The sequence below is a fragment of the Lagenorhynchus albirostris genome, chromosome 20, assembly GCF_949774975.1.
Source record: "Lagenorhynchus albirostris chromosome 20, mLagAlb1.1, whole genome shotgun sequence".
In the NCBI taxonomy this organism is placed as follows: Eukaryota; Metazoa; Chordata; class Mammalia; order Artiodactyla; family Delphinidae; genus Lagenorhynchus; species Lagenorhynchus albirostris.
The window spans coordinates 33,645,002-33,670,156 of record NC_083114.1 but is presented as its reverse complement, the minus strand read 5'-3'; the positions used below and the strand labels follow the sequence as shown (position 1 = coordinate 33,670,156).

The 25,155-nt window shown below is 41.4% G+C and overlaps 1 protein-coding gene across 2 annotated transcripts in view; it reads right to left on the bottom strand.

Moving 5' to 3' along the window:
* The window catches only part of AATF (apoptosis antagonizing transcription factor), a 98,732-nt gene that overhangs the window by 43,117 nt on the left and 30,460 nt on the right, over window positions 1–25,155 (bottom strand). For both annotated transcript variants that reach the window (XM_060135663.1, XM_060135664.1), the window contains exons 5-8: window positions 18,312–18,426; window positions 16,560–16,764; window positions 15,857–16,021; window positions 13,760–13,843 (exon numbers count right to left, since the gene is read on the bottom strand). In XM_060135663.1, coding sequence (XP_059991646.1) covers window positions 13,760–13,843; window positions 15,857–16,021; window positions 16,560–16,764; window positions 18,312–18,426 — 569 coding nt within the window. The remainder of the gene's footprint in view (window positions 1–13,759; window positions 13,844–15,856; window positions 16,022–16,559; window positions 16,765–18,311; window positions 18,427–25,155) is intronic.

Sequence of the window (25,155 nt, the reverse complement as noted above, 5' to 3'; positions counted from 1 at the left end):
TTGGGGCAACCCTGTATGTAACTTACTTAGCCTCGTCAAGTCAGGATTTTTCAAACTCCCTCCCCAATACATAGAGAGCACATGAAAGAAGTGCAGTCAACCCCTCTTACATGTGTTTCAGCCCCTCCCTTAATGATAGATATAAAAAGTGGCTTCATAAGGCTTGGGTTTACTCTCCCTTCAGCTTCCTCTCTAGCTCCCACAAGAATTCTTAGTGAAGAAATATTTCTGCTCTAACTCCTGCTTTACTACCCGTTTTTTTTTAGTTCTCAGATCTCCAGTCTTTCAAATTATACCCAAAAGGATTCATTTGCAATTTTCATACTATATTTGAAGCATACAAAAGATAAATCCACATATACTATATTGTCCACACCTATAGTATAAAATAGCCACAAGGTGACCCACTGTCCGTAGGTAACTATTTTTTCTCTGTCCCCTTTGCACATTGCCCACTCACTCCTCAACCAACTCTGCACCACCCAACAGTTCTGGCTCCATTATTCTACTCAAACACCTCAGGCCCAGGTCTCAAGATGCCCGTCTCTAATGAACATCTGTCACGACTCATCCTTCTAGACTTCTTGAAGCAGCAAGTGACGCTGGACATTCTCACCTTCCTGAAACACCCTTTTCTTGGCATCTTTGAGGCACCTTCGTTTTACGCCATATTCAGCCAGCTCCTCTACCCAAACATTAAATGCTAACATCCCTCAAGACTCAGTTCCAAGCTTTCTTTCTTTTTTTAATTAATTAATTTATTTATTTATTTATTTATTTTTGGCCGTGCTGGGTCTTCGTTGCTCTGCGCAGGCTTTCTCTGGTTGCAGTGAGCAGGGCCTACTCTTCATTGTGGTACGCGGGCTTCTCATTGTGGTGGCCTCTCTTGTTGTGAAGCACAGGCTAGGCTTCAGTAGCTGTCGCATGCAGGCTCAGTAGTTGTGGCTCACAGGCTCCGTTGCTCCGCAGCATGTGGGATCCTCCCGGACCAGGGCTTGAACCTGTGTCCCCTGCATTGGCAGGTGGATTTCTAACCACTGCGCCACCAGGGAAGTCCCAAGCTTTCTTTTCTTCTTACTCCATATGCTCCCCGCCAAGAATTTCATTCTATTTTCAAGGCTTCAATGACCTAAGAGTTATCCCTGGAATTCCTTTTCCCTTACACTCAATATCTAATCTATCTCCAAGACTTATATATGTGATCCACCAATTCATGAACCTGTCTATTTTTCTCTGTCTCCATTGCCTGTATAGGCTGTTATCATCTTCATTCACTCCATAAACATTTAGCACACTGGAGAAGCAATGAAGAATGAAAGAGACGCGCTCTCACCTGAGTTAGTGTAGCGGGCTCCTGGCATCTGCACCTGCCCCTCCTTCATTTTGTTTTGCTCTGTACAGTCAGAGTAATGTTTTCAAAATGCACATACGCCAGAGTATACAATTCTTATTGCAGCCTAAAGGCCCCTTTACCCACCTCTCCAGCCTAACCTTCCACCTCGGTGCTCCAGTCCCACCAGCACTCCTTTTGTACCTGAAACGCTCCCAGGCTTGCTCCCACCATGCAGCCCTTTTTTGGACCTGCAACTGCTTGGAACATGCTTCCCTAGCCATTAACCGGCTTACATCCCACTTTCTCTCCTCATTCGCTAATTCTCAGCTCAACCACCTTTTCCTCAGGAAAGCCTATCTTAACTGCACCCCTCGATACACATTCACATGATGTTCTTGCTGTACTTAATTTACATTTTACTGGCGGATTACATGCCTATTGTCTATTTCCTCCACTGGCCGACTGTCTGCCTCACAGAGAGCAGAGAATGTATCTGACTGCTCACCACTCTATCCTGTCCACTGGCCATAGAAGGAGCTCAATAAATATACATACACACAGAGGGGGAAAAATTACTTCTGGCAGAAAATACCAAATTTTTGTTTATTTACCACACACACACACACACACACACACACACACACACACACACACTCCTTTTGTTTTTAAACAAAAGAAATACCCTGCCTCTAATCCAGAGCACCACTACCTACCCAAGCAACTGAGGAACCTCCTTGTTTTTATCACTACCGATTACCCGCACCTCCTCCTCCTGAAACAATATTCTCCTTCTCTCACAACTCACACGGGGCCTAGAGAACTGGGTGGTTTAAGTGGGTAGGAATTACCCTTTTTTTAACCATCCCAAGAGTACCTGAATTAACAAAAACAAAAAACTATTTAATCCAAATGAATGGAAAGATCTTAAACAGCTCTCATTATTTTACTGTTAAAATGATGTAGATCTAGCCTCCCTCTTGGGTCTCATTTCCCAAAGGAAAAACTTGGTTCTTCTCGGGAAGAGAAGAGAGGAAACAGATCTTTTGTGCTTCCTCTAACCACTCCCCCACACCCTGACCCCTTCCTGTAGTAACTTCAAGTTGGTTTTTTACTACAAGAAAGGTGTCTTGACATCTTTATAATAAAGATCTGAATTAATTTCAGTATAGTGTTTTCTATTTAAATATCTTTTATCTATGAAATAGGTTTGTCAAATCTCAGTTGCAGGTTTCCATCTCCCATTTTCTAAGATCTCATGCTTCCGGATATGAGCTTTCAATTCCGTGAGTGAGTGCGCCCCATGGTTCAATGTAACTGTAAACATTTGCCAATGAGTCCGTAAAATGCCAGGGCTTTGGAGTCTGACACATCTGGGTTCCGAATTCCAGCTATGCCCGTTACTAGCTGCGTAGTTTGGGACAAGTTATATGACCTCTCTGAGTGACACTCAGTTTCCTCATAATAACTGTACCTCAACAAAGTTGATTTGTGATTTTAAAAGATGATAAAAGTAAAGCACTTAGCAAAATGTAAGTATTTCAATAAAGAGAAATACTGTCAACATCAGATAACAATACTCATCAGATAATCACAAAATGCAATTTGGGACAAAAAAATTCAACACCTTCCAGAGCTGAATCACGACAGCTGCTAACAACAACAATGAACAAGTACAGTAATTCAATGTTTCTTTCTACTGGTTGTCAACAGTGGATAACAAATAAGATATGAAATGAAGGAAAAGCAGAGTGGAAGGAAGAAAATGTAAAAAGCACAGAAGATTCACAAAAAATAGTGAGTCAATACTTGCAAAGTAGGCTATTACTTGCAGAGCTTTCCCAAACTAGGCCATGCTAAATTGGGGCAAAAGCGATGCTCTCCCTTATCATTTATTCTATTAGGACAACTAACTGCTCTTCCCTTTCCATGACCTGTGACCACACCCCCACCCCTGCTCCCACAATCCCCTCCTCCTCAGCCTGCCCCTCAACCTCACCCTCCAGATCACCCTCTCTATCCTTTTGCAAGGGCCTGGATCAAACGTCATCTCCTCCCGGCAGCCTTCTCTAATTCTCCCAGACTGTTATTAATCTCTCCCTCTCATGAATTCTTTATCACTCCCTGGCCAAGCACTCTGGTTGTCTATGTTCATGTCGTCTCCCTTGCTTGGCTGTAAGTGTCTTGTAAGCAGGGTACGCTCTCACTCAAATTCTCTCCTCCCACAGAACTCCGCGCACAGCCTTGTACACAGTGACTATTCAATGATATTTCTAAAAGGAAAGAGTTGAGTTCTAGATATTGTGATCAAAGATGAAAAGCACCCAACTTCTGCAGTGGCAAGTACAATATTTACCAGAATAATAACACAGGGAAGAATGGAGGGAAATCAGGGTGTATGAATAAAATCCAAGTGCACCTTACTACTGAAGTTATAGATAACCCACCTTTGCTTACTAAAATCAGAAAATGTACAGCTAGAGGCTACCACTGAAAAAGTCAGCCTAACTCCGCCTCACTGTCCTTGGTCTCTAAGGATTTGATTAGTTTTTCCACTTTTTGATTCAGTGTTGCCTCGTGCCTCCACTCCAGAGCTGGAGCTAAGGCCTGTGATTTGGAAGGGATGATAAATCCATCCACTGAATAAAGTCACACTGTTTTCTCAGCACAGTTCTAAAATATTTCAAAGGCCATGATATTTCACTTGGCTTGGCCATTTGGGTTAAAATGTATTAGTCGAAACAGAAAACTTTCTCATCAGACCCCATACGTTCCATTAGGTGTGATATATAGTGTCTCCCAATGTCTAATTATTAACTAGAAGGGTAAGTAAATCACTATCAATATTAGGCTCTAATGTGTGAAGACAGAGTGAGAATTAGGCAATTCGACTGCTAAAGAACTTCTTTTTGCCAATTTGCTTTTCCTTTCTTTTTCCTACACATAGAAAGAATTGTACAAGGACTAAGTGACTGCATTAAGCCACTCTTCCTAATCTATACCAAAAGTAACAATGTGCCAGGAGTGCTATTGTTTAGAACTTCCAACAGCCCCCATTTCCAGTATTCTGTCCCTTGGTCACCAGGCAGATGTCCTGGTGTGTGTATATATATATATTTATTCTATCTATAAAAAAGGTGAGGAGAGGGCTTATATATCCTTTGGGACACCAGCTCAATCACTATTTCTGGACATTCTTTGGCAATGATTCCTTTAATGAAAGAATACAAACAATATATCGTTTGTACCGAAAGAATAAAGAGGGAGTCATTCAGAACTAGAGAAGATCTTACTAAAAAGGATTCACAAGTAAGAAACCAAAAGGGCAGTACTAACTTGTATTCTGTAATTATGCCCTTTAAGGATTAAAAGCCCAGCTGAAACAAACCTCAACCTCTCTTTCCGGGATTCAGACTCCAATAATTCTTCAGCCCCACCAGGATCGATAACCCATTGATCCTGCCACCTTTTCACATGCCTCCTCCTCTCCTCACATGCTCCCTTCTCTCCTTACTCAGGTGCACGTGATTCCACAGTCCATCAGAATAGTCACTCCTGGTCAACATCCTTGACTCCCCTGCATGCTGTCCCTTTGTCATACAGATTCACAATCCCTTGAGGATTGATGTGTCTTGGAATCCAGAACTTTTTCGATTTGGGGGAAGGTGATACAGTGTATATACCATAAACGTCCCAGTGAAGCCTGGGGCAGCAACCCGAAGTCAAACACATTAATATATTTATGCATGCGGCTTCCCTGGTGGCGCAGTGGTTGAGGGTCTGCCTGCCGATGCAGGGGACACGAGTTCGTGCCCCGGTCCGGGAAGATCCCACATGCCGCGGAGCGGCTGGGCCCGTGAGCCATGGCCGCTGAGTCTGCGCGTCCGGAGCCTGTGCTCCGCAGCGGGAGAGGCCACAACAGTGAGAGGCCCGTGTACGGCAAAAAACAAAAACAAAAACAAACAAACAAACAAAAAAAAACCAAAAAAAATAAATAATTAAAGACAACACAGTCCATGGGGGGAAAAAAACCTAGTATAACCAAAGCTGAGTTCCAGATTTCTCCTCCAAACTAGCTTCTCTCACTGTTTTTCCCCATCTCAGTAAACAGCAACTTCATCCATCCAATTGCTCAAACCAAAAACCTTAAAGTCCTGGACACCTCTTTCCACACTCCACACACAATCCATCAACCAATCCTGTCAGTTCAACTTTCAGCATAAATTCAGAGTCCAACCACTTCTCAGCAGTCCCTCCAAAGCATCCTAGTTCCAGCTACCACCATCCCTTACCCAGACTATCATGAGGGTCTCCTATTTCCTGTTTGCCACCCTGCCTCCTTAGAGTTTATTCTCAACACAGTCCTCAGAGTGATTCTTTAAAAATATTAGTCCAATCTTGTCACTCCTCTGTTCAAAACCCTCTAGTGGCTTCCCATCTCAATCACAGTGAAAGCCAATGCCTTACAGTGGCCTATGAGGTCCTTCAGAACCTGGCCTCCCATTACCTCTCTGACTTCCTCTCCTATCCCACTCTTTCTTACCTACTCACCCCAGTGGCACTGGCCTCCCCGATTTTCCTGGCACATGCTAGCCTCTGCAATGTCTCAGAGACTTGGCACTTGCCATTCCCTTTGTCCCCAACGCTCTTCCCCCCAATACCTACATGGTTCTGTTGCTCGCTGCCCTCCCGGCTCTGCTCAAATATCACCTTATCCCCGGGCCACCCTATGTGAAAACAGTAACCATCCCATCCCCACCCTAGACCCCCTTCTTTCATCGTTTTCCACTGCAGGGTCACACTATCATCCTGTCTCTAAGCTAGAATGAATGCTCATGAGGGCAGGACTTGGCTTTGTTCCAGCCCCTAAAAGAGCTCCAAGAGACCTTCCTGTGACGCTGGGAATGCTCAGTGTTTGCACTGTCCACTGAAGTGGCCACTAGCACATGTGGCTGCAGCACTTGAAATGTGGCTAGCGTGACTGACAAACTGCATTTTCAACTTTACTTTAATTAATTAACTACAATTTAAGTAGCTACACGTGGCTAGTGGCTACTGCATTAGGCAGCACAGCCTAGAACAACAGTTACTCAATAAATATACAGTAGGTACTCACATATTTGCTGAATCAATTAATGGAAGAAAGAAATCTGAAGGCTTTTCTTCTCCTTAACTTTTTATTACAGAAAACTTCAAAACTACACAAAAGTTGGCTACAGCAAAATGAACCCTCAAATACCCATCAACAACCTGAATATGCTCTTTTTTTTTTTTTTCTTTTTTTGGGGGGGAAGAAGGAAGGATTTATTATTACTTGCAGCAAGTAAGGAGAAGACCAGGGATCTTTCCCAAAGCAGTGTCTCCCTGAATGCTCTTCTTCTTCTTTTAATATTTATTTATTTATTTTGGCTGTGCCAGGCCTCAGTTGCGGTGTGCGGACTGCTTAGTTGCGGCCTGCGGGATCTAGTTTGCTGACCAGGGATCGAACCCGGGCCCCCTGCATTGGAAGCACGGAGTCTAACCCACTGGACCTCCAGGGAAGTCCCCTGAATGCTCTTCTAATCTGAAATAGGTTTCAGTGGATACCGGCATCTCAATACTGGCTTCTAACAATGACTATATGCCTGGAAAATAGTGAATTTATACTATTATCCAGAGTTTATATCTAACAGCATCTCTTAGAGTCTTTTACAGGTTATTGAGACATGACTTTAGGAATTAGATCAGGTGTCTGTTGAGGGAAAAACCTGTGTGCTAACGAATGTATGAGGCACATCTGTGATAAGACAACACTAGGCAACTACATGTACGTTTTTATATCAAGGACCTGATTGCTCTCTTGTACCATTTATTTCCTCCACTTAAATTTTACCAAAGTCATACTTTTCAAGAGGAGCTGTGTGACTATACAAAATTGAGGAGAATCTTGCTCTTGTTAGATGACACAAATTCCTTGGGCAGGGGTTTTCTCTTATTAGTCTTTGTAAACCTAGCATCTGGTACAGCAGTTGTTAAGTGAATGAAGTTCATAATTGCACAAAAGTGGTAACATGTGAACTGTCAGAATGCAAACAGATACACTGGATCTCCAATTTCCTAAACAGATACAAATCTGAAAAGGAAACGCTCAAGTGGATTTTTAAGTGTGTCAGATCAAAAGGCGGCAAAATACGCTAGAAAGAAAATCAAACTGGGAACAAGAGCACATGGGTTTCAATGTCCTAAATGAGGTGATCGTATCCTAGTCACTTACTTCCTCTAGGCCCTAGTTGGTAAAAAGTCAGTTTGGCATTGATGATTTTCAAAGACGCTATCTAACTTTACAGCAACTAGGTTCTATTCTAGATCTACAATACACATACATATTTTAAGATGCTTATTAACTTCCCCTTTCTATGCTAAGTCATGGTCCATATAATTTACTTTAAAGGAGCTATACATTGAATATAATTTCACAAGGAGACTTCATGCCCACTTTAGTAAACACGTAGTGTTCCCCATTTCTAAAGTGCTAAATTCTTTACTTGGGTCTACTAAAATGCTGCTAGAGTGCTGTGTTTAATTTACACCCAGCCAGCTGATATTGGGCTTATTAGTAGTACAGCAAAGGCAATTCTGGCCACATATTTGCCTAGTAAACTGCCAAGGTACCCCTTGTGTTCGAAAAGTTTCTTCGAGAGTTCTAAGCCAATTCTTATCTCTTTCCTAGCTGGCTCCATCAAATGAACTATTTTAGGCTTTGTTCTGAGGTTTTTTTACCTTTGTCTAAATGAAGCAGTAGTACTGAAGTCAGGCTCTGGTGTTTTTTAAAGCAAGGAAACTGAAAGAAATCAGGGCCAGTCGTGTGTGCCTTCCCCTGACGCTGCCGTGTGATGAAATTTCTCGACTTTGCATTTAAAATGTGACTTTTGGGCTCCTGTTCTGTGCAGCCTGCACAACAGTGAGCCCACGCTGACAATCCAATGCCATCCAATGCCAATGCTGATGCTGTATTGGGTCTAAACATTGACAGATCAACAACAGCAGCACAGGAACTAGAATGCATCTCAATAAAATTCTTACACATGGTCAAAAATAATCTTGTAATTATTAAAACTGAGGTTTAATTGGACATTGATATTGGTTTGGAGTTTAACACCTTTATTATGTCTTAAGAAATCTAACTGATTAACTCTCTTCTGTAACTTTTTTTTTTTTTTTTTGGCTGCACTGGGTCTTTGTTGCTGCACGCGGGCTTTCTCTAGTTGCAGCGAGCGGGGGCTACTCTTCATTGTGGTGCACAGGCTTCTCATTGTGATGGCTTCTCTTGTTGCAGAGCATGGGCTCTAGATGTGCGGCCTTCAGTAGTTGTGGCTCGTGGGCTCTAGGCGCGCAGGCTCAGTAGTTGTGGCGCACGGGCTTAGTTGCTCTGCGGCATGTGGGATCTTCCTGGACCAGGGATCGAACCTGTGTCCCCTGCATTGGCAGGAGGATTCTTAAACACTGCGCCACCAGGGAAGTCCCTCTCTCCTATAACTTTAACTGTAACTTCAATCTTCAAATTTGTGTACTTCACATTCACGTCCTCTCTAAAGTCACCATAAAGGTCTATATGTAATAAATGTTATCAAAATTTTAAGAAACATCATCCACATCTCAAATAACAGCAACATTTCAAAATCAACCTAAAAATGAAATACTGCTCTGAACAGAAGGAATCTGTTTTCCAACAACAAATTAAAAGTAGGAGGTTTAAATCAAACTTTAAAGCATACTCTTAGCCATCAATTGAACCACTGGAAAGATACATGCCAACAAGAACACAGTATTGCCTTAACCGTAGGAATGGCTTCACACATCCCTTATTCACACTACGACCTAAATGCATACTATTAAAGCCACGACATCAGCCGTCCATATTAATCACTCACCAATTTAATTAAAGTAAACCAGCTTGTCAGAAAGCTTGCCTCTTCTCTATTTCTTAACATTATTGACTTTTAATAGTTCACTGAATTAGTAATTACTTGTTTATGGCATTATCAAATGTCTTGGACACAAAAGTCCAGCGTGTGGCAGGGTCAGTTACAGACATGTCCTGATGGCAAATGAAAGGAGAGATTTAACCCATCAAAGTGGCCATCTAAAGAACAGAACCTATTATGCCTTTCTCCAGACGCTCCTGGTTAAATTCAAAGTGACAGGACAAACCAGATCAAAACTAAACAGAGCTAGAAGCAACATACAAAATCCTAATGAACCCTCAGAAATCCAGGAATCAATCTGTCAATATCTAAGCTCAATTAGTCCTTTCAGAACAAAATACCTCACGAGGTAACAAGAAACTAGTTTGAGGTCTTGGCTATGAAAAGAATAAAACCGGTCACTTTACTGCACAGCATATTGCTAAGTGCAGTCATACCTCAACATGGAGATCTTGGGAGGATTAAATAAAGACGTGAGTCAAGTACCCGTCTACTCAGTCCAGAAGCTGGCACATAACTAGTGTTCAGTAAACGTTAGTCCTTCCTCGATCCTTTAAGAACTCAGGCCTATCAAGTCAAAATCAATGGATGGTTTAAAAAAAGCAAATCAAAACAAACAAAAACTTTAAATGGAGATATAGACAACACATCTTAAAAGCACTTAATGTGGGCTTCCCTGGTGGCGCAGTGGTTGAGAGTCTGCCTGCCAATGCAGGGGACATGGGTTTGTGCCCCGGGTCCGGGAAGATCCCACATGCCGCGGAGCAGCTGGGCCCGTGAGCCATGGCCGCTGAGCCTGCGCATCTGGAGCCTGTGCTCCGCAACGGGAGAGGCCACAACGGTGAGAGGCCCGCGTACCGCAAAAAAAAAAAAAGCACTTAATGTTAAAAAAGTAGCAAATGGGATTGTGAAAATGAAAAATAGATACTGAAAACATTTCTGAATGGCTCATCCTTCATGGTCATTTGCAACCTTCATATTTTGTGAAATCATCTTCAGGGATGAGCTCTGACAAGAGCTAAGCCAGATGCAAACTGATTCCATCAGGGGGTGAGACTTGGCAACATTTGCAGCCAGTGAAGTTTCCCTCCTGAAACCGTCACCGCTGGGCACACTTCGGGCTTTCAACAACTCCAGTTTCCAAACAAACCAGTAACACAACTAGAAGGCTAATTTTTTCATTAGAATTGTTAAGAAACCAGGAGTTTAATAAATCATTTGCCTTCAAAGGGAAAAAAATTACTTTCTAACACACATAATATTTCTTCTGGTTCTAAGAAAATGAAGCTTAGTTATTTACGAACTGAAAACTGTAATACTATAGTGAAGTCTTTTATGGCTCACGAATGAAACGTTTAAGAAATAAAGGTATGTGAAGAACAGGACTTGGCCTAAGCAGTCTTGAGGTCAAGTACTAGTGCTGCCATCTACTATATGACTTGCAGGAAGTTACTTAACGTCTCAGGGACTCAGGTTCTTGTGTGGTTCTTTTCAGCTCAAAAGCGGTATGATTACTTACAATATCTGATACTCCTCAGTGCCCCTCTCTCTCTATGTATATGCTTACACACACATATACATGTACCTTTATTAAATAATGCAGACATATTTTTTAAGTTGTAGTAACTTAAGGCCCACTGTGAAACAAAGAGAGTGTGTTCGTGTTGGGTGTTCTGACCCTGAATACCATTCTCAATGGTGAGGGCATTTACAAAGGCTTGTGACACCTGAATTAACCAAGTAAGCCTTTAAACCCTTACAATGAAACATTAAAATTCAATGTGGCTATAATCTCTTCCTTACAAAACATGGACCCAAAGAGTCTGGCTTCAAGTATGGTTTCAAAAAAAAAAAAAAAAAGGCAGATGTATTATATTCACCACCCAGCTCTTCCCTATGACCACATAAAAAAACACAAATGAAAACTCACAGGCCCATTGTAATACATTGTACCACTTCTGAATGCAACACTTAGCTCAGGCTTACTACCCTGACAAATAAAGGAAAGCATTTTATGAAGCCAATTTAATTGGGAGGTGACAGAAAACATACAGCCATTTTCTTCAGCCTTATCATTGAACTGGCTTCAGCTCCAATCTCTGGCAAATCCCACTCAACAGAAGAAATTAACCAGGTCAGCAGAACAGGTGCTACGTTGTGTCTGTCAAGGGCCTGGCATCACCACAATTACTTGCACACAATGAAGCAGTAATCTTTACAGATCATCTCTCCCAAGAAGCATACTGGGGAGGGGGAGAAAAACTGAAGGGAGGAAGGCAGGGTCGGGGCAGGGGGGATGGTAGTGGGAAGAAGAGGAATAGGAGGCAAAGAGAAAAGGCAAGAAAAGAAAATGAATGTGCAGCTGCCTTGCGGCTCAGCAGATGTCGGGATGTGATGTACGAGGCTGGGATAAGCTGTCGTAGCCTGCTGCCAGAGAGTGGTAAGTGATTAAAGCCTGCACACTTCTAAGCACCATATTTAGAATCTGCAGGGTTTCGAGACTTGCACCCATTCCTTGCTGTGCTGCCAGATGTTGGCAACTGGTCCAGTTCCTACTGACTGTGCATGGATGGCAGCAGTTGGTACGGCAGCAAAGCAATCTGGAATGCTTCCGGAGATGCTGTACATTAACAAGTGTCACCCATCATTCACCTTTACAGAAGGCTGAAACAACTCCAATTTGCTGCCACTTCCCTCTTGGGAAACAGCCAAGATAAAGTTGCACCTGGCAGCCCCATTTGTTTCACTCAGGTGTTTCAGCTGCCTTGCTGACCTCTATTAGTTTAAGTTTTAATTTAGATTAACCCCAGCACCCCAATTAACCAGCAAGGGTAAAAGCTAAGATGTGACTAGTCATAACTGAAATCAGAATTTATCAAAGTTAAAATTATTAATTGGGATGAAGGGCCAATCAAGTAATGCTATTTCTTTTTCAGCAGACCTCCAGGCCTAAAATATATATATATATATGTAAATATATATATCTTTCAGACTAAGGATTGCCAGTAGAAGCAACTTCCCCCCCCAGTAATTTCAGTTTATTTTATTAAGCCTATTTAATTTATGATGCACTTCCCACTGAACAACGTACACTTCAATTAATGAAGACTGGAATATTTTTGATTGTCTCCCATGATCTCCCACAATTATACAGCATTAATATCCCATATCAGGTACTTCCTTAAGACACTCTAGAACAAAACAGAATCCCCTACTCTTCTGACAAATGGATATAATAAGAGAAGAAAAGGAAAAAAGAATCAGGACCTCTGACTAGGAACACCTGGGGCCACATCAATCCTCTTTCCTATACCCTCTCATCATTACTTTTGAGACTTACAGCAATAATTTTATTGAACATCACAGAGTGAATAGCAAGATTAATAAAAAGTCTCTCTTTTTTTTTTTTTAGGGCAAAACCAGAGGCATCCCCAATGTAGAATCACTTGTCCTACTTGCTTCACAGGGTAATTTTCCTAAGTTCCTTCCTTCGTATTCCATATACTACACAGTACTGTCATCATAGCTAAACCTCCAACAAGCACCTGTAAATTCTTCGGCAAAAGTTAACACTAAAAATTCAGCAGAGGAAAAAAAAATTCACCTTGATAAAATAATGGCTCAATCAAAACTGGTTTATCACTGCTGAGCAGCATCCTCAACTCTCCAGAGCTAGAGAGGGTACATCCTGAAGCACATTTCATTAAGAAGTATGACTTAACAAGAGACCCAGGATTACAGGAAATTATTTTAGTTCTTTAGAACAGCCCAGATGTTTAGTCTACCTTAACGGTCACCACCATCATCAAAAAGAGCAGCACGACAGCAGATCACAGCGTCAGGGAAAGAACGGGGGAAATGTTTGTGAAGAGATATTGAGAACGGGACTAGATTTCAACCTCTAGCAATTCTTTCTGTCTTCAAAGCACTACACTATTATTATAATCAACAGTAGCAGACAATCTCAATAAATATAAATACTTAACTGATGTGAACATGCACACATACACAGAAGTTTTAAGAGAATAGACTTAATAGGTTAATAGAACCAGAAGTGCAGTTCAAGAATTCTGGGATCCCAGCCCTTCAGCTCCATATCCTTATCTAATAGTAATAGGACAAGAAACCAACCAACCAAACAAAATCCTCCATTAACATCATCAAAAGCTGCTGAGAGAGAATAAACCACCTGATGCAAAGAAGTTGAAACTGTTTTACAAATAATTCACACTCTGCATCAACTAACAACATAGCTGTAGCTATATTCATTTCAAAAGGAAAAATATAAAAGTAAAGCAATAAATCCAGAACTACACAGTAAGTCAATTCTGAACACTAGAGTTCTAACTCCCTATCTGACTCTATCCTTCCAAAGTAAGCTACCTTTTGGTCAGAGAATTCTATCAGCTGTTTTAAAATGCTAAAGCCTGATTTATAACAAAAGAAAAGAGTGTAAAAATCATACCTGGTGGTAAAAGTCATCATCATCAAAGATTTCTTCATCCAGGTCCTTCAGGTGGGCACTGGCAGGGGCTTGAGGAAGGATCTCCTATATCAATGAGAAGGAGTGAATCCCAATGAGGTTACCAAAGTAATGCAGCTACTATAAATAATGTGTATAACAGTCAAAGCACTATTTTCCTTAAGATATAAAGAGCTCTTCAAATTAAAGAACAAGGACTTCCCTAGTGGTGCAGTGGTTAAGAATCCACCTGCCAATGCAGGGGACATGGGTTCAAGCCCTGGTCTGGGAAACTCCCACATGCCACAGAGCAACTAAGCCCATGCACCACAACTACTGAGCCCTCATGCCACAACTACTGAAGCCCATGTGCCTAGAGCCCGTGCTCCACAACAAGAGAAGCCACCGCAATGAGAAGCCCACGCACCGCAACAAAGAGTAGTCCCCGCTCGCCACAACTAGAGAAAGCCTGCGCACAGCAATGAAGACCCAATGCAACCAAAAATAAATAAATTAATTTAAAAAAATTGAAGAACAAAAACAATGCAATTGAAAAATGGGCAAAACATTAATAGGCACCTGACAGAAAAAAAACACAAGCAGTCAACAGTTATATAAAAATATGTTTAATCTAATTCTAATTAAATACATGCAAATTAAAATGAGAAGACACCATTTTTCACCTCTAGAACTGGCAATCTTCAGTAGGAAAACACAGCTGGTAGGATTGGAAATTAATGCAGACTTTTTGAGGCAATTTTACATCTATCAGGATTTAAAATGCATATTCTCTTTGATTTAACATTTCCACTTCTAGAAGTCTATCCATATGTTCACACAAATACAAAAATAAAAATGCTCAGGAATGTTTCCTATAGCACTGTTTCTAAAACTAGAGACAACATAAATATCCACTGTTCAAATAAATTATAGTACACATCCATACAATGGAATACTCTAGCCATTAGGAAAAATGAGGTAGATCTCCATGTAATGACATGGAAAAGTATCTAGAATAATTTAGAAAGTTGTAAGATTTTACATATAGTTTATAACATTTTATATATTTATACACACACACACATATATATCCAACCCATTTAGTTAAAAAAAGACAACCATATTTTTGTAAGTGCGTACGTGTTATATGCATGCGTGTGTGTGTGTGTGTGTATTTATATATATAAATAGAAAATACCTGAAAGTGTGTTACAACTATGAACATTGGTTAAACCTGAGGAGTGGAGTTTTTAGACTAGGGGGAATTTTACTTTTCATTTTAAATTCTTCTGAACTTAAAAAATATATTAAGTATATATTCCTACTATAAATAAAAGAGTTTCCTTTAGACAGAAGAATCTGCCTATTTCAATTCTGGATCCTCTTCTGGAGCATCTAAACATCCAAAGGAAAGCCTAAAGTACACGCTTGCTTCGATACTGGCATTTCTAAAGAAAAAACTTTAAAACTGAATTTAAAAAATTGGATTACAGGGCTCCCCTGGTGGCACAGTGGTTAAGAATCCGCCTGCCAACGCAGGGGACACGAGTTCGAGCCCTGGTCCAGGAAGATCCCACATGCCGCGGAGCAACTAAGCCCGTGAGCCACAACTAGTGAGCCTGCACTCTAGAGCCCGTGAGCCATGACTACTGAAGCCCACATTCCTAGAGCCTGTGCTCTGCAACAAGAGAAGCCACTGCAATGAGAAGCCCGCGCACTGCAACGAAGAGTAGCCCCCGATCACCACAACTAGAGAAAGCCCGTGCACAGCAACAAAGACCCAACACAGCCAAAAATAAATTTTAAAAAAATATAAATTTATTTTTTTAAAAAAATTGGATTATAAATGCTTCCATGACCAGACTCAGATCAAACTCAAAATTAAGAGAAGGCTACACACAATAATAGCTTCATTTTTAAAAAACTTTCCCCTCCCACATATCCTCAGTTTCTCAACAATCTAGGAAAATAGTGCTTTTTTCCCTTTCTTTCACTGACTTCTTATACCCAGAGGAATACCTACAAGGAGATGATAAGATTTTTCAGTTAATTAGCCTCCTAGAAACTGCTCCCATAATCACCATGCATCACAGTTCTTACCGGCTGTCCTGGCAAACTCTCTGGGACAGGCTGGGCTGCCGGCTCAGGTTTGCCAAGAACTCGGTAGATAGAGCGCTTGGTCTGTGTCCTTCGAAGTAATCTTTCTTTGTCCATCAGAATATGATCAATCTGAGTCAAGATTGAACGTTCAAAGGCACCAAAACCCTGCAACAACATTAACCAGTGTCAGATAACATGGAAAGTCTCTGCTGAAGGCAGCTACGTTGGTTTCCCTATTTTTCTGTGTCAGCAGAGAAACAGACAATCCTCCTTCCAGGAGGTACTTTCTGTTAAAGACCGAGTTTGTGAATGGCTCTAACTGTTCTCAGAAAAAAAAAAAAAAAAATTAGTCCCTAAGCAGGTCATATTAGTTTCCTATACCCAGAGATTAACCTCTGCTCCTTTAATAATAATTGTCTTAAAGTCCATTTCTTTAAAGTATTTGTACTTCCAACGCTTACAAGACCACAACTTCTAGAATAAAATACTTTTTCTAATAAAGTTGAAATCCCATGCCTGAATGGTATAAACCCCAATGGATTTGGGTTAGGGTTAGCGTTAGGGTTCAGTAAATTTTTCTACAGAAATGACTGATTACTATGACACTGAGGCATCATCCATATAAGGGAGCTGTACTTCCAATTTCTCACAGCTGCTTCAGGTTGCCATGACCTGCCTTACACACATGAGTGCACACACTTGCCTTCCCCAGTTTTCCAGAAGCCAGCTTGGTCTTATCATGCCACTTCTGGAGCGTACGGTTCCTGTAGACGGTGAAGTCGGCGAAGCGCTTCGCTATGAAGCTGGGGTAGTCCTCAGTCTCCAGCTTCCTCTTTGCTGGGGCCCTCCTCTGCTGCTGCTGCTTCTCTTCTACGAGCTCTTCATCTTCACTGGAAATCTCCTCCTCACTGGAAAACCAGTAAGAACACTGAGTCCAATGTAAATAAACGTTACCTAAATAAAAACTTAGGCGTGGGACTTCCCTGGTAGTGCAGTGGTTAAGAATCTGCCTGCCAATGCAGGGGACACGGGTTCGAGCCCTGGACTGGGAAGATCCCACAGAGCAACTAAGCCAGTGCGCCACAACTACTGAGCCTGCACTCTGGAGCCCACGAGCCACAACTACTGAGCCCTTGTGCCACAACTACTGAAGCCCACGCACCTAGAGCCCACGCTCCGCAACAAGAAGCCACCGCAATGAGAAGCCCATGCAACTGCAACTAGAGAAAGCCCACACGCAACGAAGGCCCAATGCAGCCAAAAATAAAATTAATTAATTAATTTTAAAAAAACAAAAACAAAAAAAGCCTAGGCCCACATGCAGTCAAGAGTATTTGGGCTTTCCCTATGCTGTCTGCATCTTAAATAGCACGGGAGACGTGAGGACGGCTTTTTTGTTGCTGTTGGAAGAAAACATTCGTGAGGTCAAACAAAAACTCGTGTATCTTTTAAAATAAATATAAAAATAGATGGTTTCAAAATATTTTTTAAAAAGTAAGCCAACTATAAAAATAAATGAGGTTGTTAAAAACATTATTAGAAATGCACATGAACCAGGCCTATACTGCTACAGGAGGGTCTTTAAAAATTAAACATATAATCATACTTTTATGACCTCAATCCCCAAATCAATAAGGGAACTATGTCTCCCTGTAACCAACTACTCAGGAAAGCTGAGTAATATTGGTTAAACCAAACGAAGAGAAGCAGAATGTGAAGAAAACTCAAAGGGGTAGGCCACAGAATCCAAGCTAGGCTGTAATATCCTCAACTGTGTGAGAGAGCACGAGAGCCTACAGCTACGGAGCCAGCTACACTGCCTGCACTACCGACCCCAGCGCACAGGAAGTGCTTACTAAATGTGAGCTCCTCTCCTTTGTCATTCCAACTAATTCAGCAGAAAGGTATGGAGCAGAGGGGAAGCCCAACGGAAAACAGCAGGCAGGTACCCTATGCAGCAGGCTCAAACAAAGGGGGGAGGTAGAGGAGAACCTTCATCAACTGTGATAATTTCAGGAAGGGAAAAAATGTTTTCTTCTACTATTTCCTGAAATTTTTCCACCCTTCGCGATAACTGCTTCTTCCTTCACTGAAAAGTCGACAGTTGTGACTGGTAATTCCATGTATGGGCAACAAAGTGCTTCATAAACATTAATTAAGCGTTCATGTTAAAAATGTGCTTTCACCTATAATCTCACTAGATCTAAAAAGAAGGCAAGATTTTTGCAGAAGCTTACAAAGAAGCTTAGGCACAACTATGCATAAAAATCCAAAACCTAATTCCCAATTTATGTGTCATCCTGGCCACCAATTAAACATAAGAGGCTCTTTCTATTTTACTAACATTAAGTCCGGTATCTGCCTGGAAAGGACGTGACTTTCTTTTTCATAAATAATGGGAAACCATTCAGATGAAAAGAAAATAAGCAATTCCATAGTTCCATTCCCTCCTTACCTTTCTGCTTTGGGCTTTGTCCCATCTACTAGATATCTAGTGTCTGGATACTGGAAAAGCAACTCTTCCTGAAGATCTACCAATGACCTCAACAATGCTTTAAGTGCCTTGTGACCTGGGAAATAAAGCAGAGGGAAGGAACAGTTAATTATCTACAGTTCTCCAAAGTAGGTGATGCCTATGACGCTGGACTCCTGAGCAGTACTGGCTGAGGGGGTGCGCAAAGGGTACGCCGGGACTGAAAACTCTCCGAAATACAGAATTCCTGAAAGGAAATAATAACAGTGCCTACCTCATAGGGTCGTTGTGAGGAACAAGCAGGGTAACAATGTGTAAGGTACTTAGAAGAGCGTCTGCAGTAAACTGTGAGTTCTTAAATTTAATAAGTTTGACACACTCCTTCCCTGCCTGTCATAACCAATAATTTTTTTCCTTTGGTGTTTCTTTCTCAGATATTTTTCTACAGGTTACCCATTGACCTCTTGGATTATCCCTTTACTGATCAACTCCTTAAGCAATTCCTTCTCTTCTGAAGAGCACAGCTTAGTCCTGGGGTCCCTACCACCACCACCACCACCACACCCTCCCCCAGGAGATCTCCTTTGCCTCTGGTGTGAGCTACCACCTCATTCATTCAATCTCCCAACACATACCCTTAAGGAAGGTTCCAGTTCACGAATAGAAACCCAAGTTAATGACTTTCTGTTTGCAGTACAGTCAGCCCTCGGTATCCTCAGGGGATTGGTTCTAGGAGCTCTCCCCCAGGATAATGAAACCCATGGATGCTCAAGTTCCCTATATGAAAGGGCCTAGTATTTGCATGTAACCTACACGCATCCTCCCACATACTTTAAATCATCTCTAGATTACGTACAACTAGTACAATGTAAATGCTATAAAAATCGTTGTGAATACTACGTAAATAGTTGCTAGAGTGCTGCAAATTCAAGTTTTGCTTTTTGGAACGTTCTGACATTTTTTCTTTCCAAGTATTTCTGATCCAAAATTGGTTGAATCCACGGATGCGGAACCCAAGGATATGGAGGTTCCATTGTACTGAACTGTGTATTAAAATTCTGCACACCAAGAATATGTTCTCACCTGATTCTCCTCACGACCAAAAGGATGCACGTGTAATAAAGCTGGTCAGGATTAAGTTTAAAGTCTATGACCAAGAACTTTCAGAATAAAATCTGGCCCGCTGAGAACCAAACTCCTACCTTCTTTATCAGCAAAATCCTACTAAAGGGGCTAAATAGACGTGGATAACTACTAGTTAAGTTTTGACAGCACTCAGACATCTCGCTTTATAATCAAAACTTTCCCATTTCCAGCAACTGCCAAGAAAATCTTCACATGGATGCCCCATCACTCCCTCAAACACCATGTCAGAAACAAAACTTTTTTCTTCCAACCTAATACTTCTCCTTTGTCTGATTCTCTCACCTCTGTCTAATGTTTTCACGGGAGATCACTGACATTTTGGAGCCCTTATTCAATATGTTCAGTCAGTTGCTAAATCCTGTGGTTTCCATACTTCCTATCACTAACAGTTGTCCATCTGTCTCTGGCTATGCTTCGATCACTCCTTCCCACTTTCCTTTAAGTAACTGTAATCTTCTCACAAGCATCCTTACTCTCATTTAGCAATCCCTACATTCATTTTTATTTTATATTCTAGACTAACCTCAGCCCACACGAACTTCAGTTTAAGTGATTTTTATGAATTTGATTCTATCTCTTCGGCTTCTACCTTGCGCAGCATGAGTAGCTTCCTCACTATTTTACATCTCAACCTATTTCATCAATGGGACACCAACACATGACTCAGACAAGTTCTCCAAACAGATCACACTGCAGCATTCCATTTCAACATACGGCTAAGAGCTTACCTGAGAAAACCTCTGCAGATTGGTCAGAAGGAACTCAATAACCCAACAGCTACTTTGCATTCCTCCAATAATCTCCGTATAAGACTATACAGGGACTTCCCTGGTGGTCCAGTGGTTAAGAATCCGCCTTCCAATGCAGTGGACCTGGGTTGGATCCCTGGTCAGGGAACTAAGATCCCACAGGCCTCGAGGCAAGTAAGCCTGCGCGCTGCAACTACCAAGCCTGCATGCCCTGGAGGCCACACGCCACAACTAGAGAGAAGCCTGAGCGCTGTAACTAGAGAAGCCCGTGAGCCACAATGAAAGATCCCGCATGCCACAAATAAGACCCGTCACAGGGACTTCCCTGGTAGCACAGTGGTTAAGAATCCACCTGCCGGGCTTCCCTGGTGGCGCAGTGGTTAGGAGTCTGCCTGCTGATGCAGGGGACGCGGGTTCATGCCCTGGTCCGGGAGGATCCCGCATGCCGCGGAGTGGCTGGGCCCGTGAGCCGCTGAGCCTGCGCTCTGCAGCGGGAGAGGCCCCAACAATGAGAGGCCCACGTACCGCAAAAAAAAAAAAAAAAAAAAGAATCCACCTGCCAATGCAGGGGACACGGGTTCAATCCCTGGTCCGGGAAGATCCCACATGCCGTGGAGCAACTAAGCCCATGCACCATAACTACTGAGCCTGCACTCTAGAGCCTGCAAGCCACAACTATTGAGCCTGCGTGCCACAACTACTGAAGCCTACGCTCCTAGAGCCCGTGCTCCGTAACAAGAGAAGCCACCGCAATGAGAAGCCCGCACGCAGCAACGAAGACCCAACACAGCCAAAAAAAGAAAAAAAAAAAGACCTAATGCAGCCAAAAAAAATAAATTAATAAAAATAATAAAATAAAATATTGTTCTTGTAGCCAAAAAAAAAAAGGACTGGGGCTTCCCTGGTGGCACAGTGGTTGAGAGTCCGCCTGCCAATGCAGGGGACATGGGTTTGTGCCCTGGGTGTGGGAAGATCCCACATGCCGCGGGGCAGCTGGGCCCGTGAGCCATGGCTGCTGAGCCTGCGCGTCCGGAGGCTGTGCTTCGCAACGGGACTGCAACGGGAGAGGCCACAACAGTGAGAGGCCCGCATACCGCAAAAAAAAAAAAAAAAGGACTATATAAATACAACTTGCTTATTTAAATGTAACAGAAGATCCTTGACCACATCTTTTCTAAATCCCACATTCTAATACTTTTATAATCAGTACATACCCACACCACTTGGGAGGACCTGCAATACCTAAATATTACCTGAAAAAAATCCAAAATTCCTTGTGGTCTAAACCCAGGTTCTCCACCTGTTACTCTGAATCTTAACAAAACAAACAAACAAAAAAACCTTTCCACCAAATATAAAAATAAAAAGTTACTCTCATGAAGAAGAAAAAAGTATCACAGAATTATTCTTCGGACAGTTTTGGGGAAATGGATTAGGCACAAACAAGATGAGAAGTAGGCAAGTAGAATAAAAAGAATAAAGATATAATAATTTTAAAAGAGAAGAATTACTTTAAATGTGCTAAGTGTGTAACTAGGATAATGCAAAATTATGTATATAAACATGTAAATTTTTAAAGTAATGAGGAAAGCAGAGAATACAAATAACTACAAATATTAGGTTACCACAAATGATCATCTATGAAAAGAGCTGAATATTATAAACAGAGATTCCATATAGCTAAGGTTCTGAAAGTTATGTTACAGCCAGAACCTTAAGAAAATAGAAGAGACACTAATACTTGGAAGGAAGCCCATGAAAACGCCGAAATCTCCTCTCATCCAAATTCTGTGCAAATATGAACCATTGTTTTTACCTCCTTTTCTAGAAACAGCTACATCTTAAGAGAGCCCACGTTCTCCAAAGTGAAACTACAAATCAATTTTGCATTTGCAAAGTAGTCTTCAAAATTCCCAAGCCTAAACCTTGAAAATATTAGGCTATGTGAAATAAGTCAGTTGCAAAAGGACAGATATTGTGTGATTACACTTATATGAGATATCTAAAAAAATGGTCAAACAGAAAATAGAAGGGTGGTTACCAAGGGCTGGGAAGAGGTGGGAATGGGGACTTATTGTTTAATGGACACAGAGTTTCAATTTGGGATGATGAAAAAGGTTTTGAAATGGACAGTGGTAATGGTTGCATAACAATGCAAATGTACTGGCTACTGAACTGTACACTTTAAAATGGTTAAAAATGGTAAATTTTATGTCATATCTATTTTACCACAATTTTTAAAAACACCTTAAAAAAACCCTAAGACCAAAGTAGTAATAATTCTACCATCCCAGTCTATCTCTCTACAGAAAAAAATCGTCTACATTCCTTCAACCTGGAGCCTAGTCCAAAAGAACAATGGAATATTATTCAGCCTTAAAATGGAGAGGAGGAAAAAAGAAAAAAAAAAAAAAAAATGGAGAGGTGGGCTTCCCTGGTGGCGCAGTGGTTGAGAGTCCGCCTGCCGATGCAGGGGACACGGGTTCGTGCCCCGGTCCGGGAGAATCCCAGATGCTGCGGAGCGGCTGGGTCCGTGAGCCATGGCTGCTGAGCCTGCGCGTCCGGAGCACAGGCTCCGCAACGGGAGAGGCCACAGCAGTGAGAGGCCCACGTACCGCAAGGAAAAAAAAAAAAAAGGAGAGGAATTCTGACACATGTTACCACATGGATGAACCTTGAGGACATTATGCTAAGTGAAATAAGCCAGTCACAGAAGGACAAATCCTGTATCATCCCACTTATATGAGGTACCTAGAGTAGCCCAATTCATAGCAACAGAAACGGTGCTTGCCAGGGGCTGGGGCAAGAGGGAAATGGAGATTTGTTCTTTAATGGGTATAGAGTTTTAGTTCTGCAAAATCAAAAAGTTCTGGAGACTGGCTGCACAACAATGTGAATATATTTAGTACTACTGAACTGTACACTTAAAACAGGATAGTAAATTTCATGTTACGTGTCTTTTTACAATAAAAAATTATAAGAACAGGAAAATCAAGTGCCTGTCCCTTACTTCCTCTAGTACCATGTGTCCATGATCTAAAATATGAGATCAAGAACCATGCAGGGAAGAAGCTGCAAAGCAGTTCATAATGTTTATGGCTGCTTGCCCCCAACAAGCAAGTCATAATTTGACTCTCTAATGTAACATAACCAAGAATTCTGAAAACGTCCAACAAAAAGACTACTACTTTTAAGGGCCACTTTCAAGTAGCTACACAAGCCCTTTTTTTTTGTTCAAGTCAGTTTTTAAAAATCCATCGCAGATATATTAGACAGCATATCAATCCAACAAGAAAGCAGAGAGCCAATATCAGTAAATCAAAGTGTGCCTTTCTGTTAATACTCTCTCATATGTTCTCATTTTATACACCCCTTCACCCAGTCAGAAAGTAGCCCTAAAGTATTTAAGCTCCATTCAGGGATAGCACCACCATGCATCAAAGTGTCAAGAGACCTACCAGAGGTGAAATCTGCAATTCTGTGCTGCTAACCACCAAAAAAAAAAAAAAAAAAAAAAGTTTATCAAAGTCAAGTCACCAGTGGCCAACACATGGACAACCTCCTGCGAAGAGATTTAGAAGCCAGAGCCCAATTCTCGTTTCTCTGTGATATTAGGGCCACATCTCCTTCTAGTAAAATTTTATGTAAAACCTGAAGAGACGATGAGCAATCCTCTGCTGGTCGCAGTAGGCCTCCTGGAAGCCACAGCTGACGAGGATGAGGAAAGACTCTCTCCCAGAGGCTCAAATCCAATAGTGAATTCTTCGCAGCCAAAAACCAAACCAAAACAAGCAACTCTCTTTAGCATTCATATAGGGCTGAATTCTATTTGTTCAACCCTACGAATGTGCAAGGGAATGGAATCAACAGTTTCTAGTTCACCTCTAGCTTTTCTCCCAATTAGCGTCAGAGTTAAAAATTAACAAAAGCTGCAGATACTTTCTTCTTGTTCAAACGAACAAGCCCAAACAGTAATACTGACAGAATTCGGAATTATGATACAGTGGAGCCTTCACGTAGTTCTTTGTTGAAGAAGTTAGGGCACCTGGCCACAAAACAAATGGCGACCGTCAAGGACATATATGCTTATTTTGTCTTACATGGTCCATTTCCAGAGGCTTTTCCCTTAAGAGGAGATTAAGAAGGACCTATGCCTCACCTTATTACCAAGATTCAACCCAAGCACCTGGGCACTGGCTTTAGGAATAATTTCCCAAGTAGAGAATAAAAAGAAAGAGTACTTTACTAAGGGTCAGGAGCCCTGTATCCTAACTGACACTATCACCAACTAGTCATTTTCCACTGAGTGGACCAATTTAATGTCTTCAAGTCCCAATGGTCTCATCTATAAAATGTAGATAATCCTTTGCCTGCTTATCTTACAGAATTAAGGTGAAAAATAGCAAATGCTTTTATATATTAAGGTATTCTGCCAATTTTTTTAATGCTGTAGAAAGAGAAAGTACATTACTATCACAAAATCAGCGTCTTTCACATGGTGAAAATCTCTAGCTCTGCCTGTTCTGATCTACAGCAATAGGACTGAACTAGTATATTCATACATTCCTATATTAAGTATTCATTTACACACTACCCATATGCAAGCATTCTATATATAAAATGTCACCAATCTAAAAACCATTTTCACTTAACAGCTTTATTTTTTTCCCTGATTCATCTAGGCTGTTCGATGTAAACAAAACTGTAGGCAGAGAATAAGTGTGGACATGGGCACACAGTTCATTAATTAGATTATAAGCCAATAAGTAAAACTTCTGGCAAGGGGATGGAGGGCAACGGGAAGAGCAAATGTATAAAGTAAAATAAAGCTCACCTTATCAGTTTTTAAATATCCACACCATTATTTTTTAAGTAAATATGCAAGCATACAATTATGTATGTGCAAGTAATATAAACTCCCACATTCCTAT